General features: G+C 47.9%; 1 protein-coding gene across 2 annotated transcripts in view; it reads right to left on the reverse strand.

Annotated features, from left to right (window-relative positions):
• Nucleotides 1-513: 513 nt before the first annotated feature.
• SH3PXD2B (SH3 and PX domains 2B) overlaps nucleotides 514-20,129 on the reverse strand; it is a 175,091-nt gene continuing 155,475 nt past the window's right edge. For both annotated transcript variants that reach the window (XM_060240586.1, XM_060240585.1), the window contains 4 exons: nucleotides 8,274-8,500; nucleotides 7,197-7,246; nucleotides 4,622-4,747; nucleotides 514-2,641 (listed from right to left, as the gene is read on the reverse strand). In XM_060240586.1, coding sequence (XP_060096569.1) covers nucleotides 1,097-2,641; nucleotides 4,622-4,747; nucleotides 7,197-7,246; nucleotides 8,274-8,500 — 1,948 coding nt within the window. In that variant the 3' untranslated portion in view covers nucleotides 514-1,096. The remainder of the gene's footprint in view (nucleotides 2,642-4,621; nucleotides 4,748-7,196; nucleotides 7,247-8,273; nucleotides 8,501-20,129) is intronic.

Consider the following 20,129-nt stretch of genomic DNA (forward strand, 5'->3'; position numbering starts at 1 on the left):
TTCCAGGCTGAGAAGAATTTATTAGCACCCACTGGAGAGCAACCATCTTGGCAGCTACCTACTCAAACGGAGGGGATCAGGGCTGAACAGTGCAAGGGATCATCTTGCAGCGGCAGTGAAGAAAGCGACAGTGCAATCTAGGCTTGAAGGAGAGGCACCATGCTCTGCCACACCATCCTCCTGCCACAATGTCTGGAGTTGTTCAGATTCTTAGCGGTAAGCAGCAAGGATAACCCCTCTGTTTACTGAAACGAGGCTGCAGTGTTGAGAAATACAAGCCCACACTGTGATACATGCAGCAGTGAGCACATTCAAGTCCCAATAGCACATGGCTTCAAAAAAGGCAACATATAATACCAGCTGCCCCACAAGAACCAGCTGTTCTGTCAGCACGATTTTTCCAATAAGAGATAAAAGGCACAAACTTGAGGCTGGAAAGACCTTCTCTCCCTACGTGGATAAGCCTTTGCACCTGGCGTACAATATAGTTCACAATCAACAGGTACAACAGTGTACAATTGAACTGATTATTTATTCTTTAGTCCCTTAGTTCTCGCTAACAGTTAACTGAATCTCACGGCACTTGACATTTAACAAGAAAACCCAGTCAAACAATGGCCTTTTCTGTTCCCTCTTCCCTTCCTTCACTAGTAAGATTGGCTCTAATTCTTTACGAAGCTAGAAAAAGATTTTCCACAAGACGACCTGAAATCATGTCCTTGAGCACTTAATTATATATACATTTTGCAGTCTCTGATTTTTTTTTTTGACATCATATATAAAAAAGGACATTTTTATCAGCCAGTCTTGTGAGGAAAAAGATGTCCTAGGTCATACAGGGAGAGGACACAGGCTTATGTATCAAAAGGTGCACAGGAAACCGTTTGCCAAAAGCCAACCTATATTCCATCGAACCGTGCTTCTCTTGCTGGCAAGACTTAGAAAAGAAACATGTTGGAATGAATGGTATCCCAGATACTTTTTTTTAAAAAGCCAGCCTTACAGGGGAGACCCTATAAATTAATAAGCTAATTAAATATTTTAGCAATAAGTAGGGAATGTTGAGCTGCATAAGCTGAAGATGAGAGAGGGACAATTATGGCTTTTTAATGAGATAATTGGAAGGAATCCAGCCTTCCCAACATGACCCTCCAGTGAGGACTTTACAAAACCACCAGCCACTGCTGTTCTTCTCTCGAACTTCAAATAATGTTCCTTCCTTAAAGCTGCTGGTTTCTTCATCTCCATCAAAATCTGCCACAGCCACATAGAGGGCTTCTTTGGAGACATCTGAACTGGTGATGGGGACAGACGCTCTCTCCTTGATCTCCCTCTCCACTGGCTTGGGGACCACCTTTTGGCCTAAGCCACTTTTTGCTTTGGCATCATCTTGGCCCACAGCTGGCAGGAATCCTTTGGCTTTTGGTGGAACCAGCATTGGCCTGCCAGGCACTGGGGCTGCTCTGACCTCAGGCACTTCCCTCTGTGGGGCTTTGTGCTCTGGAGAAGGGGCATATGGAGATGCAGAAGATGCTTTCTTGGGTGGAGGTGGCCTCCTAGGTGGTACAACAGGCCGCTGAGGTGGCTCCCTGGGAACTGGAAAGCTGCTCTTGGGCTCGCTCTCGCCTGTTTTTGAAGAGGCAACAGGAGCTTTGGGCAAAGGAGTTTCCTTAAAGATCTGGCTGTCTGGTCTGGATGGAGGCCTAATCTCTGTGTTTGGTCTTTCCTGAGATCTAACAGAAAGTTCTGCTGGCAGCACACTGTTACTCAAGGTGCCCTCCCCTGCTACAGAGTCCTGTTCAGAAGGCTTCTCTTGCATCTTTGCAGGCCTGAGCTTGCTCCTCAGATTGCAAATGTCTAGTTTATCATCTGCCTGAGTTCCTGGGGGGTCTGTTCTAGGGGCTGCTGCTGGCTTGGGTCTGATCTGAGGCTTTGATTTCAAGAAGGGGTTCTGGGAAACCAGCTCAGGCTTATCCTCCACAGGTTCAATTTTTGGCTTGGTCGGCTTGACTATGGGCCGGAGGTTTGGCTTCTTTACTTCTTTGGGTGAGACCTTGTGGCCGCACTCTAATCCCATTTCATTTTTCAATTGGAACAATTTCCCTTTCTCTGTTTTGAGTTCTGGCTTCCTGTTATCCCTCGGAGGCACAGCTTGCTTAGGAGGAACCACTGGCAGAATTGTGCCAGGAGGCTTTGGAGGTGGCCTTTGTTCCAGCCGCTGCCTTTCCATTAGCTCCTCTTCCGATTTAATAATCGATTCCTTCCGAGGCGGAAGGCTAGGTTTCTCTTCTGCATCCTGATCGGAGATCTCCTCGTACCCAACAAACAGAGATGCGTCGCTGTTCTCAGACATGGCGACCTTGGGGGCCTCCTTCCCTTTCCACTTCCCTCCAAGGTCTGCACCATTAGGTGGTGCATCAGGCAGAGGCCTGGATGGTCCAGGGACGTCTCCATTGAAGCTACTCTCTGCTGCACTGTTGCCAAGATGGAGTTGTGCGATCTCATTTGGTAGCGGTGCCAAGAAGTTAGGCCTAGATGCATTACTAGTTTTCTTGTATTTATCAATAAAAGTAGCTGGTGCCCAACCTTCTTTCTCCTCGATCTGAATGTACCACCAACCACTCAGGTTCTTCTCAATCACCTGGTAAAAGAAACAAAGCCATAACGTCCTTAGTACTTTTAGCACCAGCTCCTTCTCCCCATCACAGTTTCAGTTTATTTCAACTTATATCCCGCCCTTCCCACCAAAGTGGCTCAGGGCGGCTCACAACATATAAGATCTAACATAAACTTTGGATTTAAAATACATCAAATTACAGCAGTTAAAACAGTAAAATAATAAAACATATAAAACCAGCGATCTATCAGAATACTACACTACAACCTTCTATAGAGTTTCCAATGCCAGTTAGTTATAGGCCAGCCGGAAGACGGCTGTCTTACAGGCCCTGCAGAACTGGCCAAGGTCCCGCAAGGCCCTCACCTCTTCCGGCAGCTGGTTCCACCAGTAAGGAGCCGTTACAGAAAAGGCCCTGTCCCCAGTGGATTTCAGACAGGCCTCCTTTGGCCCGGGGATAACAAGCAGATTTTGGGAGCCCGATCTCAGTACTCTCTGGGGAACATGTGGGGAGAGACGGTCCCTAAGGTAGGCAGGTCCTAGGCCATATAGGGCTTTAAAGGTAATAACCAAACACCTTGTACCGGACTTGGTATATTATTGGCAGGCAGTGCAGACCCCGGAGCCCCGGCCGAATGTGCTCCACAAAAAATCAGGATGATAATAAATTATGATGATGTGCACCACATGTCAGATGACTGGCAATATACACCAGCATCTTCCAGATCTTCTGATTAAGCTGAATTTAGACCTCAGTTCATATAACATGGCAGACCAAAGCATTGGTTATCCATCAAAATCGGAGCACAAAACAAGTAGAAACAGATTGGGCAAAAAGGAGTACAGTTACTGACCACTAGATGTCAGCATTGAGTTGTTAACAAATTCGCTGGCTTGGCAGGCAGGTTCCCCACGAATTTCAAGGAAGAAACAAGTCTTAACATTCCTTTTCCAGACCTTAAGGATGTGTACAGTTTGCGGGTGTGTGTTCCACACAGGCGAAAATACACAAGTGTGTCAATATTGCTGGGATGCAGGTTGAGAGAAGAGATCAGGGCCTACATTACCGCAATAAAATAGGTTTCATTCCATACATGAAGAAACACTAGCACCTTGTGTCTCATACAGTTTGAGTCCAGTGGCACCTTTAAGATCAACGATGCTTATTCTTAAAAGTGTCACCGGACTCAAACTTTGTTCTGCTGTTTCAGACCAACATGGCTAAGGCCTGATTCTACCTGTTTCTTACGTAACAGTCCGCCATCTAGTCTACAGTTTGGGAGGACACTTCTGTGCCACTCTAAAAGGGCACATCAAAGCACAAACCAGACTCTGTCTTTCCACAAGAGGTGTGCTTTGGTCCCTAATTGCTTCACTTTCGGCTGAAGCGTGACCCTCCCTCCTTCTAATCATCACCTGAGAGAACCAGCTCCCACCCACCCAAATGAACCTTCTACTCCCTGTCCTTTATCACTTGGCATCCCCATAAAGCCCCTCCCTGGAAGGACCAGGCTAGCCTCATCTCATCAGGTCTCAGAAGCTAAGCGGGAACGGCCCTGCATTTGGATGGCAGATCACCAAAGAAGTCCAGGGTTGCAACACAGAAGCAATGCACCCCGATAGTCTCTTGCCTTGAAACCTCGGGGGGGGGGGGAGTGTCACCATAAGTCAGCTGCGACTTGAGACCCCCCTAAAAAAAACACCCCACATCTCCACAGGTTAACATGAGAAAGACAGAAAATGCCTTGCCTCGTAGGAGCAATGTCACGACGGAGCTCCTATTCAACAAATGTGAAAACGATCTCTATGCATAAATTAAGTTTATGACAGCACCTCCTTTAAAAAGTAGGGATTTCACAGGTATCCCATTAGAACTGGTCCTCAGCCCTCTGACGCCATGCAAAACCTAGGCGAGAAGAGACTTCTCACGAGCAGAAAGTCCTCACAAACGATGCGGAAGGTCGCAAGAGGGAGGCATTTGAACAGGACAAGATGCAGCCTCACCTCTACTTTCAGCCCTGCTTGAAAGCTGATGCCATCAGGGATAGTGGTCTGGAAGTCAGCAATGGTGTAATATTCCTCTTCTACTTGTGGCGGCACAGGAGGTTTAGGCAGGTGGAGGCCACGTGGCTATTGCAGGAAAAAAAATGCGAAATAAAAACATCAGCATATTACGTGCATCCAAGGCACAACGTGCCCACAAGGTCTCGGTAAGCACATGAGACTGCATTACTCCGAAACGTTTGGTTCCACTGCAGCTCAGAGAAACTGACTTGCAGCAGTCAATCCTACCAGCAGTTACTAGTTCTGTGTGCTTCATAGCCCTACAGCATAGCCAAGAGGGCAGGTAAATCCCACCCTCTCCAATCAGCAGAAGATGGATGGATGATAGGAAGTAGGTGTTGGAAGGTGGATGGATGAACAGTGGAAGACGGACGGATGACAGGAAGTAGGTGGTGGAATGTGGATGGATGAACACATGAAGCTGCCTTACAGTGAATGAGACCTTATGTTCCTCAAAGTCAGTACTGTCTACTCAGACCAGCAGCAGCTCTTCAGGATCTCAGGTGGGTCTTTTACATCACCTACTGCCTTGTCCTTTTAAATGGAGATGCTAGGGCCTTCTGCACGCCAAGGAGATGCTCTACTGCTGAGCTGTGGCCCCTCCCCTAAGTGAAGCTTCCCGCTTGTCACATTGCTTAAGCGTGCAGGCTCACACCTGAGAGGCAAATGAGCTTATTCCTCTCCACCGGCCATGGTTACTGTCACAATTGAAGTGGGATAATGTGAATAATTGTAGCTGCCTGATATATGCAAGCGCAGTGAGAGAAACACATGTGGATGCTTTGTATGTGCTGGCATATGTTATGCTTAGTTGCTTCACTTATGTCCAGTCTTCAACATGTGAAGGCTCGAACCCTTCACCTGACTTAAGAGAAGAAAGGAAGGTGATTGTGAGGTTTTAAGCCTGATTTCTGTCCCAACAGCAAATGCCTACTACATACAAGGGCCATGAACAAGTGAACCTTCTCACACCACATACCTGGATTCAAATACCAGACTGCAAGACACATATTTACTGTGTTGAACATATGAAGCTGCCTTATACTGAATCAGACCCTTGGTCCATCAAAGTCAGTATTGTCTTCTCAGACTGGCAGCGGCTCTCCAGGGTCTCAAGCTGAGGTTTTTCACACCTATTTGCCTGGATCCTTTTTTGGAGATGCCAGGGATTGAACCTGGGACCTTCTGCTTCCCAAGCAGATGCTCTACCACTGAGTCACCATCCCTCCTACATATGAAGCTGCCTTATACTGAATCAGACCCTCAATCCATCAAAGTCAGTATTGTCTTCGCAGACTGGCAGCAGCTCTCCAGGGTCTAAAGCAGAGGTTTTTCACACCTCTTTGCCTGGACCCTTTTTTTGAGATGCCAGGGATTGAACCTGGGACCTTCTGCTTCCCAAGCAGATGCTCTACCACTGAGCCACTGTCCCTCCCCTGCTCTCCAGGGTCCCAAGCTGAGGTTTTTCACACCTATTTGCCTGGACCCTTTTTTGGAGATGCCAGGGATTGAACCTGGGACCTTCTGCTTCCCAAGCAGATGCTCTACCACTGAGCCACCATCCCTCCCCTGCTCTCCAGGGTCTCAAGCTGAGGTTTTTCACACCTATTTGCCTGGACCCTTTTTTGGAAATGCCGGGGATTGAACCTGGGACCTTCTGCTTTCCAAGCAGATGCTCTACCACTGAGCCACCGTCCCTGTTGATGGTACAGGTTTTACACACCTTTAGGAGATGCTATTTTCCCCATTAAGTACATGAGGGCCAGAGCACAGTCCTTTCCTAACTATTACTTCCATGTACTTGAAAGGAAAAGTCGCAGATGCGGATGACCTTTGCAATATTATCACTATTGCTATTTATCTCCTAATCCCTGCTACTGCAGGGCTCTGAGCAATGTTCAAAATTCATTTAAAAAAAACACCAAATAAAACAATTAGCAATTTAACAACATTCTTAAAAATCAGATGGCAATAGCTAACCCCAATTCAGACTGCTGGCCACTTCGCAAGCAGTGGAAAAGGCCAGGAACATATAGAGAGCAGAGAAAGGAGACAGCTAAGATAGTAACCCTCGCTGTCCTCAACCAAAGGCCTGGGGGAACATCTCTGCCTTACAGGTCCTTTGGAATTGCACAAGATCCTGCAGGGCCCTGATGAAATTTGGCAGAGTTTCACCAGGTTGGGACCAGAGCTGAAAAGGCTCTGGCCCTGATCAAAGACAGCCAGATGTCCTCAGGGCCAGGGACCATCAGCAAATTGCTATCTAAGGAGCATAATGCTTTCCTGGGGACATACCATTCTCTGACCACAATAACTGACATGGAGTGAACACACTTTACAAGTGGGACTCCCTGCCCAAGTACGATATGTACCAAGGCAAGTCTCACTCAGTGCCCCCCATTTTCGCTACCAGTGGCCTAATTTCTTATGTGCTATGCATGTGGCTCTTTTAAACCTTAAGCCTCCCCAAAACACAAACACTTATCAAGCAAAGGCAGTTGTAGATAATACTTACTATTGTGAGATCTCGACGAGGAGGCGGTCTCTGCCTCATCTTTGGTGACTCTATCAAGAAAAACATCCCACCCTGATTTAAAAAATAGCCCAAATGTGGTCCAGAAGGTGACAGACAAAAGGAGCAAAGACACATCAGCACCATCTCCCAACCACACTTCTCCCAACCAGCCAGCCCTTCTGATTCCTCAAGTCTCTCGAAATCTATTGATTCAACTGGTACCTTTTCCATTTAGACCATGGAGACAGCCAGAATCTTTACAAGATGCCAGTGGAGCCCAGAAAGAAGGGAGAAAGGCATTTCACCCAATAACGCTTGGAAGAGGCAGGGAAAGAGAGAGCTAGCGGGTGAGCTGGTTAGGTTTTCCAGAGATAAAAACATATAAGACAAATTTTGGACAGGTCAAGCTCTTAGATACACCCACACCCATGAAGATGAGAAATGCTTCAGGCAGGTAGGGATATCTGTTTTGGGAAGGTTGAGTCACTGTCTATTTCTCTACCCAGTTCTCCATTAGATGGAGAGAGAGAGGGAGAGAGAGAGAGAAGAGTGTGTAGGTTTTAGTTTTAGTTTAGTTTATTTACGATTTATATCCCGCCCTTCCCACCGAAGTGGCTCAGGGAGGCTCACAGCACATAAAAATATTAAGTTTAAACATTTTACACAGTTAGAACATTAAAAAACATAACAGCAGTCTATTAAAACTACACTCAGTTTCCAATGCCGGTTAGTTATAAGCCAGCTGGAAGAGGGCTGTCTTACAGGCCCTGCGGAACTGGGCAAGGTCCCGCAGGGCCCTCACCTCTTCCGGGCCCTCTTGACCCTGATACCTGAAACAATAAGAAGCCGCTGTCAGCCATGTTACTTCCGGGCCCTCAGGGTGAAAGACAATACACATATAGAAGAATTACAGAATTTACTGCTGGCCTTCTTCAATCATTCCAGTCTCAGTCTTACCCAACTTATAAACTGTAGAACACAGAACACTCTAGAGCCCTGAAAACTTGCTTGAATCCTGCTATGCTAAGCTTGACCCACAAATGTCCAATATTTTGAAGTCCACAGTTTCCAACTTACTTCGCCTGAGTTCCACATTTGGCAATGGGCGACCATCAAATCTTCCATCTCTTTGGTTGTTGCATCCATCTTTCTCTCGGCCCGCTGAATTCTGCTGCCGGGAAATCCCATCCAGGTCCAGTGCATATGAATGGCCAGAAGCTGCAGACCCCAGCTTTGGTGTAAACACATCCCCACTCCCTTTTTTCAGGTAAGATGCTGGGGCCCAACCCTCTTGACCCTGATACCTGAAACAATAAGAAGCTGCTGTCAGCCATGTTACTAGAACACTAGATATTACCCCCTGCCCCCCCCCCCCCCCCAAAAAAGCTGGCACAGCAAACCGAATCCATAGCTGTATCTGAGAATGGCAAAACTTTCCAAATTAAATTCTGATATGACAAAGTGAACAAGGTACAAAATGATTTCAGGATTTCACGGCTGGTAACATCATTAGGGTTTGTAGAATCTTTCAGGCTCAAGTGCCGTGTTCTACTGGAGAAAGCTTTCCTTCCAGACGTTTCGTTCTCGGCTGCGGAGAACATCCTCAGTGGCGTTGCAGCCGGAGCAGGCGCTCTGACCTTCTTGGCTGCTGTGCATTGAGATAGCTCACAAATGCACAGCAGCCAAGAAGGTCGGAGCGTCTGCTCCGGCTGCAAAGCCACTGAGGATGTTCTCCGCAGCCGAGAACGAAATGTCTGGAAGAAAAACTTTCTCCAGTAGAACACGGCACTTGAGCCCGAAAGATTCTACAAACCCTAATAAGGTACAAAATGCTTGAGAGATGCTTCCTCATGCTACTATGCACCTTATAAGACTTCACATCCTCAACATTGTGCCTCTTTCTGGGAGAAAGGTGAAAATGACAGACAGTGTGCTGTAATCAGCTTCAAGGTCAGGGATGGACTATGGATACATAGGAACAGTGAAGTGGGAGTTTGGTCTATTTGTGATTCGATCAGAGACACTGAGACACTTAGCCGTCTGGTACATATGCATTACATACCATGTATATTATACATTATATGGTGTGGTGACCTTCTTTCCACTTTCCCTGTAACAGGACAGATCAAGATACTAATACTTTTATTAGTAGAGCTGCCTAAAACAATCAAATCAGGGCCACTTTGCACATTATGGAAAGCAAAGGATATTAGACCAAAACAGCATGAGAGTTCTTGAGTTTTCCGCTACCCTTCACCAGACTGGATGGCCAAAATGGGGAAGGGATGACCTGGATGGACTTTTTCTGCTCTTGTTTGGATTCTGCACATGAAAACCAGTGTCTCTTTGAATGCTAACACAAATGGAAGGCATAGATCCCTTCAAGGGAAGAGAGGCAGAAAAAAATATGGTAGTTCTTATATTAACAATATCACCAGTCCAGAATATAAAATTGAAGCGTGAACTGAAACCAAACTGAGTATTAATAACCAAGGATTTTTTTTAACATTCACAATAGAGGCTGTCATTTGCCTGACCTCAGAAGCCAAAGGCACCTGGTACCAACTCTAGCCAGCATATGCCACATTAGGGAGGGACGGTGGCTCAGTGGTAGAACATTTGCTTGGGAAGCAGAAGGTCCCAGGTTCAATCCCTGGCATCTCCAAAAAAGGGTCCAGGCAAATAGGTGTGAAAAACCTCAGCTTGAGACCCTGGAGAGCCGCTGCCAGTCTGAGAAGACGATACTGACTTTGATGGACCCAAAGGTCTGATTCAGTATAAGGCAGCTTCATATGTTCATCCTGTGTCTCCAACAAGAGCAGACGAAAGGTCTCTAACTTGCAGCCTGATGAATAGCTCTGAAGAACTTGAAAACTCAACACGCTAGTTTTTTAAATATTTTGGCTGGTCTTAAGAAAAGGTTTTGCATGGATTTTGGTTTTGGATTTTTCTTTGAACTAACGCATCTACCTGGGACTACTTTCACAAGTCATAGGAAATACCACATGCTTATATACCAGATATAAATGTTCTCTTAATGAGCAAGTGGCAAAGACCTCTTTTTCACAAACAGACACCATGCATACATGCAGCAGATATCCAAAGCCAATCACGCTTCTCCATAGAATGAACACAATATATGTGTGGGGGCGGGCACAGCTTGCCTCTTATGTTACAAATAAACACTTCCACACAAAAATAATTGAAAGCTTCACTCAGATGTAGAAACCACATCCACTGAGAAAAACAGGTTGCTTACCTGTAACTGATGATCTTTGAGTAGTCACCTGTGCAGTCACACACTTGGGTTCCATGCTCTACACGAATCCGACCTCGGTGATTTTTCAAAGCAGAGTCAGCGTCTCTTTTCTTTGGCGGCCCTCCCCTCCGGGTCCGGCCAGAAGTGGTCACTGCACATGACTGGATCTGGAGGGGAGGACCGCCCTTCCACCCACCACTGGCCAGTGTATATGGATTAATTTGACGAGTGATCCAGCAGTGGGGAAGGCTGGGTGGGTCGTGTGTGACTGCACAAGTGACCACTCGAAGATCATCAGTTACAGGTAAGCAACCTGTTTATCTTCTTCGTGGTCCCTGTGCAGTCCCACACTTGAGTGAATAGCGAGCTATAGTATCGGATGGTGGGTGCTGGCCATAGTGACAGAGGGCTGTAAGAGATAGATGTTAGCACAGGGCCTTATTTCTGATGTGCTCACCTGGTGTCCCAGTCATGGTATCATTGCAGGATGGACTGGAGGACGGAGCGACCGAAGGATGCATCCTTCCGTGCCCTGATGTCCAGAGAGTAGTGTCTCACGAATGTCAACTGGGATGACCATGTGGCAGCCACGCAGACATCTTCCATTGGAATCCCGCTGAGGAACGCCGAGAAGGCGGCGACTGCCCTCATGGAGTGTGCCCACAGCCCATCGGGTAAGGGTTGTTTTGCTAGTTGGTAGCACAGTTTTATCGTGCTGGGTCACCCATTTCGCGAGCCTCTGGCTCGAAAGGCGCTCGCCCTTTTGCAGTTTGCCATAGGCCACGAAGTTGTCCCGTCTGAAGGGACGGGTCCTGTCAAGGTAGAAGGCTAGGACGCGGCATACGTCTAGGGTCTGTAGTGCCCCTTGTAGTTGGTCGGACAGTTCCTGAAAGAAGGTGGGTAAGACCGTCGATTGGGAGAGGTGGAATGTGGATACTACCTTGGAGAGGAAGGAGGGGTTTGGCCGGAGGACCACTTTGTCTTTGTGGAAGATGGTGTATGGTGTGCTGCAGCGGAAGGCGCAGATTTCTCTGGCCCTCCTTGCTGATGTTATTGCAACTAAGAAGGCAGTCTTCCAGGATACTAAGTGAAGTGATGAGGAGGCTAGGGGCTCAAATGGTTTCCCCATGAGCTGAGTGAGCACGAGTGATAGGCTCCAGGCGGGAACAAATGGCTTCCAGGGGAACTTCAGATGCATCATGCCCTTCAAGAAGCCCTTAGGCACTGGATAAGAAAAGACTGTCCGGGCGTCTACCATGGAGTGGAACGCCGATATTACCGACAGGTGCAGCTTGATGGAAGCCACTCTGAGGCCAGAGTTGGACAGTGTGAGAAGGTAAGAGAATCATGAGCAGTGGGGCGGACTGTGGTTCGCAGCCCCGCTTGGCGTGAAGGTATCGAATCGCTTCCATTTAGCGGAGTATGACTTCCAGGTAGATGGTTTCCTGGAGTTCAATAGTACATGCTGGACCTCCTCTGGGAATTCCGAGGTTGTATTCTCCAGGCCGCTAGGCGGAGGAGTGCTGGGTTGTGGTGTAGTACCGCACCGTTCTGTTAGTATGTCGGGTGCTGGTCGCAAGTGCTGGTAAGTGTTGTCGGAGAGGTGTAGTAAGCTCGGAAACCATGGTTGGCATGGCCACCAGGGGGTCACCAGGATACAGTCCGTGTTGTCTGTCATATATCCCAGTAGGCACTGTATTGTGTGGGCTAACTGGTCTGGGGAGTCCATAAGCTCCCGGATTAGTGTTTTTAGTGTCTGCTCGCGGACCTGTGAGAGGTATGCGTGATAGTTCATCGTGTCCAGGTTTGCCCCGATGAAACGTAGGTTTTGTGTCGGCTGCAGGTGGGATTTCTCTAGTTTCATTGCCAGGCCCAATCTGGAGAGGAGTAGTCATGTGGCAGCGATGTCCTTGGTCAGCTGTGATGGCGTGGAGGCAACTAGCAGCCAGTCGTCTATGTATGGGAATACTTGAATGGACTGTTGGTGTAGTGCCACTGCCACCACTATCATGCATTTTGTGAAAACCCTTGGTGCTGTCGAGAGCCTGAAGGGTAGGACATGGTATTGAAAATGATCATTTCCCACTGTGAACCGCAGGAATCTTTTGTGGTGTGGTATGATGGAAATGTGGAAGTAGGCATCCTGGAGGTCCAGGGATGCTAGCTAAGATTCCTGGGGTAGCAGTTGCATGAATGTCTGTAGGGTGATCATACGGAACTTCCTGGGTTTTATGTAACAGTTGAGTTCCCGCAAGTCCATGATTGGGCATTTTCCCCCATCTCATTTTTGGGACGATGAAGTATCTGGAGCAGAATCCTTGTCCCCTTTGGGGGGGGGGGGTACGTGTTCTATTGCCCCTTTTGATAACAATGTATACACCTCCTCTCTGAGTGCTTGTGAGGGGTGTGGATATGAAGTGCTGTTTGCGAGGAATGTTTGTGAATTCGATCGCATATCCCAATCTGATGATGGTGATGACCCAGACATCTGATGCTATGGACTCCCACTGGGGTAGGGAGCTTGAGAGTCTGGTTCCTGGGCTGGTTGGTTTGGGTTCCGGGGTGGTACAGAGAAGTTCTGGGTTGGCGATTGGGTCAAAGAGATTGTTTGTTCTGGGGGGACTGTTTAGCTGGCTGTTGCTTGGTCCTGGCAGAGAAGGAGGATTTGGTGCTGGTGGAAGGTCTCCGCTTCCAGTTGTCCATGGGGTGTGGAGGGTATGGTTTGGGAAGGTGGGGCGGTGTCCATTGTCATGGTTTGTACTGTTTTGTCTGTCCAGGGGCGTTCATGCCCAGGCATCTGGCCTTCTTCCTGCCATCATCCATGGAAGATAGCACCTGATCGGTGGTGGAGTGGAAGAGGCCCTCTCCATCAAAGGGTAGGTCCTCGACTTTTTGTTTGAGGTGCCGCAGGGCTCGGTACTGTGTCCCATGCTCTTTAACTTGTTCATAAATGATTTAGAGTTGGGAGTGAGCAGTGAAGTGGCCATGTTTGCGGATGACACTAAATTGTTCAGGGTGGTGAGAACCAGAGAGGATTGTGAGGAACTCCAAAGGGATCTGTTGAGGCTGGGTGAGTGGGCGTCAACGTGGCAGATGCAGTTCAGTGTGGCCAAGTGCAAAGTAATGCACATTGGGGCCAAGAATCCCAGCTACAAACACAAGTTGATGGGGTGTGAACTGGCAGAGACTGACCAAGAGAAAGATCTTGGGGTCGTGGTAGATAACTCACTGAAAATGTCAAGACAGTGTGCGTTTGCAATAAAAAAGGCCAACACCATGCTGGGAATTATTAGGAAGGGAATTGAAAACAAATCAGCCAGTATCATAATGCCCCTGTATAAATCGATGGTGCGGTCTCATTTGGAGTACTGTGTGCAGTTCTGGTCGCCGCACCTCAAAAAGGATATTATAGCATTGGAGAAAGTCCAGAAAAGGGCAACTAGAATGATTAAAGGGCTGGAACACTTTCCCTATGAAGAAAGGTTGAAATGCTTGGGACTCTGTAGCTTGGAGAAACGTCGACTGCGGGGTGACATGATAGAGGTTTACAAGATAATGCATGAGATGGAGAAAGTAGAAAAAGAGGTACTTTTCTCCCTTTCTCACAATACAAGAACTCGTGGGCATTCAATGAAATTGCTGAGCAGACAGGTTAAAACGGATAAAAGGAAGTACTTCTTCACCCAAAGGGTGATTAACATGTGGAATTCACTGCCACAGGAGGTGGTGGCGGCCACAAGCATGGCCACCTTCAAGAGGGGTTTAGATAAAAATATGGAGCAGAGGTCCATCAGTGGCTATTAGCCACAGTGTCTCTGTGTGTGTGTGTGTGTATATATATATATATATATATATATATAAACATTTTTTGGCCACTGTGTGACACAGAGTGTTGGACTGGATGGGCCATTGGCCTGATCCAACATGGCTTCTCTTATGTTCTTACGTCTGGTTGTAGCATCATGGCTTGGAGCCAAGCATGGCATTGCAGGACGATGGAGGACGCCAGGAAATGGCGTGTCTCAGGGAGTTGATCTGTTGTTTTGATAGCCTGGATATTTCGTTTACGAGGGTGACTGTTTGGGGATGCGTCTGCTCCGGGAGCTGGGAGAGTATAGGTGCAAACTTCGCTCCCAGGATGAAGGTGTAGGTTGCAAAGCAGACCAAATAGTTGTGGAGACGCGATAGTGTGTACATGATGGCGTAAAGTTTGCTACCTAGGGAGTCTAGCTTTCTGCCCTCTCTGTCAGGGGGTGCCAGATGCCGTGTAGTCTTGGTCTTTGAGGCAGACTGTACTATGACTGAGTTAGGTGCCGGATGGTGATGAAGAACTTTGCGTCTGCTGGTTGGATCTTGTAAAGGGCCTCCAATCTGTAGGACGTTGATGGGGTTGAAGCTGGCTTGTCCCATGCTTCCTTGAGGGTTGCAAGATGTACTGGTAGCATCAGCAGGGAGGATGTAGGGGGCAAATCTGATTGTACCAGCTGGTAGACCAGGTCTGTGATCTGCAGTGCATCTGTGTGCATTGGAATATTCATCACCTCTGCCATCCGAGTTATGAGTTCCTGGTAGGCCTTGGTGCCTTTCGATGGGGACAAGGTGCCTGATGGCGTAATGTCTGGGGAGCAGTCGGTTTGGGTCTCATCTGGCTCGGAATCGGATGATGAGGAGACTGAAGGAGACTGGTCAGGCGATTTATCCAGTTGGCCCAGGAGTAGATCGCCTGGCATGTAAAGTAGGGGTTCATCCCTGAGCATTTCCTGGGGGCCTGTGGTGCTCCCAGTGCATCTGAGGGTGGCTGCTGTTGTTCGGGAAGTGTCCCCTGTGGTACGACTTGGTGGGTGATGATGGCTTTGAGTGTCTGGAGTCTAGCTTGTAGGTCTGAGTCCAGATATTGGGTGCAGCGTGCTCCCCTATGTGGTGAGGGGGATCAATGGTGACGCCTTCACCCCACGCCTTCACCACGACGATCGGGGACTGGGCAATTTGGATTGGTAAGCATACTGACGTTGTCTTTTGGCTTCAGACCTGGATCTGCTCTTGTATGTGCGGGATCATGATCGGCTGTGGGACGGATCGTGTCGATGTCGAGAGCGTGGCCTGCTTCAAGCTCTCGAATGGGTGTATCGAGACCGCAATCTGCTTCTACGTCCTGAACGGCTGTCTTGGGACCATGAGGCTCGGTGTTGAGGGGAGGCACGTAATGGTTCTTGTTGCGGGAGTAGGATCGGGTTGTGGCTAGGAGAGAAAGGCGGATATTGCCTGGGCCTGGTCGATTCAGTGATGTAGTTATGGCCTGCTCCTGGAGCGATAGGGTGGATGCCTGAGAGAGGTGTGGTTGGCTCTGTATATCCCGAAATCAACTGGCTTGATCATGCTGGTGGGAATCGAGGGCCCTTCTAAGATGGCTGTGGCTTGAGCAATTGTTTCAGCGTCGAAGGGGTCTGTGTCTTGGAGGACGATAACCGCTGCTGTGTCTGGATCTGTAGTGAGGTCGGTCAGGGTTGCTGTTAGGGGCTGCGTTGTCGCCATCGATGGGTATGCTGATTGCAGCACTCTTGGTGCCGGCACTGTTGATATCGAGGGTTGTACCCTAGGCATCGCGGAGGTTGACATCGACAGTTGAGTAGTGGTCAGCATTGATATCGAGGTTGATATCAGAGTTGTGGTCGGCATTGACATTGAACCTGTGGTCATTGGCATTGAAATTGAAAGTCGTGCTCAATGTAGTCGCTGCTGATGGCACTGTCGGTTTTGAGGTTGGCTGTTGGACTTGCCGAGGCCGGCCTGCGGTCGTTTAGGTGGCAGTAGAAGCCTGGAAATGAGATTTTTTCCTTTTCTCGTTTTGTGCTTCTTTTCTGGAGGGATCTGCTCCGTTGCCAAATCTTCCCACTTTTTATGGGGGAGAGGCGGCGAATGCCTGGATTTGAGGTGGGGCATGAGGGCAACCCCAAGGAGGCGGCTTTGAAGCCAAGCCGCTCGGTTTTTTAGTGTCTGCTTACCGAAGTTGCGGCAATGTGTGCAGCGCTCGACGTTGTGGCCTTCCAGGCAGATTAGGCAGAGAGAGTGACCGTCCGCCGATGGGAGTTTTGTCCAGCACTTCGAGCACCTTTTAAAGAAGGTGGCGGTCCCTTTCCTGTCTGCCAGGATTGGAGGGTGGGGGAGGGGGGAAACACTCAAGAGAAGAAAAGGCTGAAACTTTTTTTTTTGTAGGATTACGAAGAAGGAGGAACGACGAAGATGGAGACAAAGAAGAACGATGAGAGGGGGAGGAGAAGGAAGAATCGAAGCTTGAAATGCTGAGCGAGGTACACGAGGTCCATACAGGGTGGTGGCAAAAAAGAAACTGAGTGGGAGGGCAGTCCTCCCCTCTGGATCCAGTCATGCGCAGTGACCACTTCTGGCCGGACCCGGAGGGGAGGGCCACCAAAGAAATTCGTGCAGGGCATCGAACCCAAGTGTGGGATTGCACAGGGACCACGAAGAAGATCACCTGCTACAGATTGATGCCAACTGCAAGGTCCTGCCACCACAGTGGCCATAGGCAAGAATGATGTGATCAGACAGCTCCAGGCGTGGTACATTTAAGAGAATTGGTCTTTTCTGCAGCACGCTGTCTCACTTACACATCCACCAGTGCACATTTTTTTCCGCTGCATGGCTGCCAATACAGCATGTTCATGGGAAGGTTAAGGAAATCAATTGAGGAGGCCTGCCTTGCTCACCACACACTTTCCCAGGAACAGCCCAGTTTCAGAGTTTAAAGTAACTTCACCATGAGACTTAGAGACCTCAGGCAGATTAACTGTGGTGTTTCTCTATACAGTTTTCAGGACAAGACTTGTAAAATCACGAGTCTCAGTAAATGTCACACTCAGCAACTCGTTCTGGAAAAATATGGGAACTGACACACTAAGGCCAAACTTCTAGTGAAGATTAGCTGCATGGGTAACAGCTTATTAACCCTTTTCCATTTGCTTCCCCCCCCCCTTTAAAGGTTACAATGGCATTTTTTTTGTTCCTTGAGAAGTATATAAATGCTGATGTGTCTGGAAGCGTAATCAAGCTGAAGAGCACCCTAATTTCCCACCCCATCTACTACCAAACAACTCAAATCCAGATTTTGTACATGAAATTGAATTGGTCTGCATTGCATAAACCTGAGTGAAAACGGCCCTAGCATTTTGGTGCTAGCAGTATGCTTTCTGAGAAGGAACAATTACATTGGTCTAGTAATGTAGTGCAACTGAAATATGGTTCACTATTGCAATAGAAAGAAATGTATTTTAACACAGTGCATAAAATAGGCTACAATCCATTCATGGAAGAAGATTAAAATACTACAGTATCCTGTATACCTGGAACTCCAGATATGATGGGCAGAGTAAGCAGGCCATGAATAAATCCAATGTACCGATTGTAGCACCATGTTATCTTTTTAGCTGCATGCTAAGTTTCGGATGTTAACACATAAAATTTCACATTAAAAAGCCAATATATCAATGCAGTTCATTAATTCATAGTGCACAATAAAGCATGTGCCCTTTAACGGAAAATGTGTGTCTTAATAACAGTGTATATAATTGGACTAAAGAGGTCCAAAAGGAGGTAGGCTTATTTAATATGCTTAAAGCTCACCTTTCTAAGTGAACTCGAAAAAGGCAGACACGTTTATGCTGAGAATTTAGGAATTAGAGTCTAGGAAATAGAGAGACCACTCATCATTAATACCACTAATTTTACTGGAAGTGTCTCTGGCTTGAACTGTAAGATCCCTCCATTTCACTTGGTCTGCTATTATTTATGTATTCCTTTATAGAACACCACCAAGGTGTCTGGCGCTTTACAGAGTACAAAGTAGGACCCTGTGTCAAAGGCTTTTAACGCTCCTTAAGGGTGACAGGTTGGTTAAAGACAAAATCACAAACTGCTGAGGTTTGAATCCTCACAATCCCAAGGTAATGTGCTACCCCCAGTCCCTTTAACAAAACCACCAGCCTGGGGACTAAGTTTCTAGTCCTCTCAGGTCTAGGATCAAGAATTCAGCCCTGCAAGGCAGGACACTTGTGAGCTGAGGTTTTTTAAAGAAGTTATTCAGGTAGCTGTAGCCAATAAAGGCTAAACGACTGAATTCTGACTGAAGCCCCAATGCCCACGAACACCAAAAACCAACATTAATACGGTTTAGCAAAAGAATGTGCAGGAATATACAATACATGAGGCGTAACAATAACATAAAAACGCTAAATACAAGCATTCATTCTTTAAATCCAGATTACTTGACTGGAATAAGTCCAAAAGTGTTTCAAGGTCCAGAACAGGTACTCCAATCAACCTAGCTCACTTAGAAACAAGAAGTGTTCCAAATACAGATGATCTGCAAAAGGACTGTAATCCAGACAAAAGGGCAAAGACTAGAAGGAAGTGTTGGGACTTGGGCTTGCTGGGACAGTCCCTGGGGATTGTCCGGGCTCCTGGATGCAATGGAGGAATGGTGAGGAATCTTTGCTGACCTCAGTACTTGAAAGGGAGGTGGTTAAATCACCGCTTGCCCTCCTCTCTTGCACTAACTCACACCTGTCGCCTTCTCTCTGGGTTTCTATGTGACTTCTTCTCTAGGTTGCGAGAACCACATTGTTCCTGTTTGGCCACAGTTCCTCTCCCATCCTATATAGCCATTGCCCCCTCCCCACACCCCCAGGTGATTTCACTCTTCCTCCCCAGGTGCTTCCCAATTACAAGAGCCTGCGTCAAGTTGGGGGCAGCACGAAGTGTCCCCCCAGCTCCTCATTATTTGAGCCTGTGGGTCAGCTTTCCTCCTACATTTCCTCCCTCTTGCCTCTCACCCAGACTCCTGCCTGGGAGGTGTGCCAGGGCCGGCATTTGTGCTACTGGATCATAGAGGTTGTTGAGGTCTGACGAGCCCTCCCTTGTGGTTCCTAGGATCAGCAAGCAGGATGGTTCCACTGGGTGCCTGATGGAGTCCAGCCTGACCTCAGGTGCCAGAAATGACCCATATTGGCCTGTTTCTAGTTGACCAATCAAATATATAGCCAGGCCTTGAAATCAGCAGGATCTCGCTGAAATCAGCAGAATCTCGCAGGAGTGCAGCTCCTTTCTGACAGTCCCCCCTCCTCCTCACCACCTACCTTGTCCATTGAATAGTAGATGCAGCTGCACAACAATTAGGAAAGCAGGCAGTCAGCCAGCCACTGGGAACTTTGACACCACCACCCCTCCGGCGGCCCACATTAAACCCTGGAGAAGCCCACACCACCCTTTCTCCACTTCTTATGTGATTTTGGGTGGTGGGTGGCTTGCTGGCCTTTTGACTGTGGAAGGGGGCAGCCAAGGAGAGCCCCGGTGAGTGTGTGGATCTCTAGCCAACCCAAGCAGGCCTTGCTTGCCCAGCCGGGGCTCTCCTTTCTTGTGTCAGGTTGCATTTAGCTGGTAGTGGTAGGGTGGCATATGCTAACGAGTTCTGCTAATGAGTTCCACCACCTATTTTGCTACAAAATGACCCCTGTATATAGCAAATGATGTAACTTGACCAATCAAGTATGTAGCTAACTAGGTGACCCAACCAATCAGGCAAACTGCAATTATGAGATCATATACTCTGCAGCTGTATAGGGCCTAATCAAGCAAGCACCTTCTCCCAGCCATGAATCCTT

The sequence above is a fragment of the Heteronotia binoei genome, chromosome 5 (assembly GCF_032191835.1).
Source record: "Heteronotia binoei isolate CCM8104 ecotype False Entrance Well chromosome 5, APGP_CSIRO_Hbin_v1, whole genome shotgun sequence".
Lineage (NCBI taxonomy): Eukaryota > Metazoa > Chordata > Lepidosauria > Squamata > Gekkonidae > Heteronotia > Heteronotia binoei.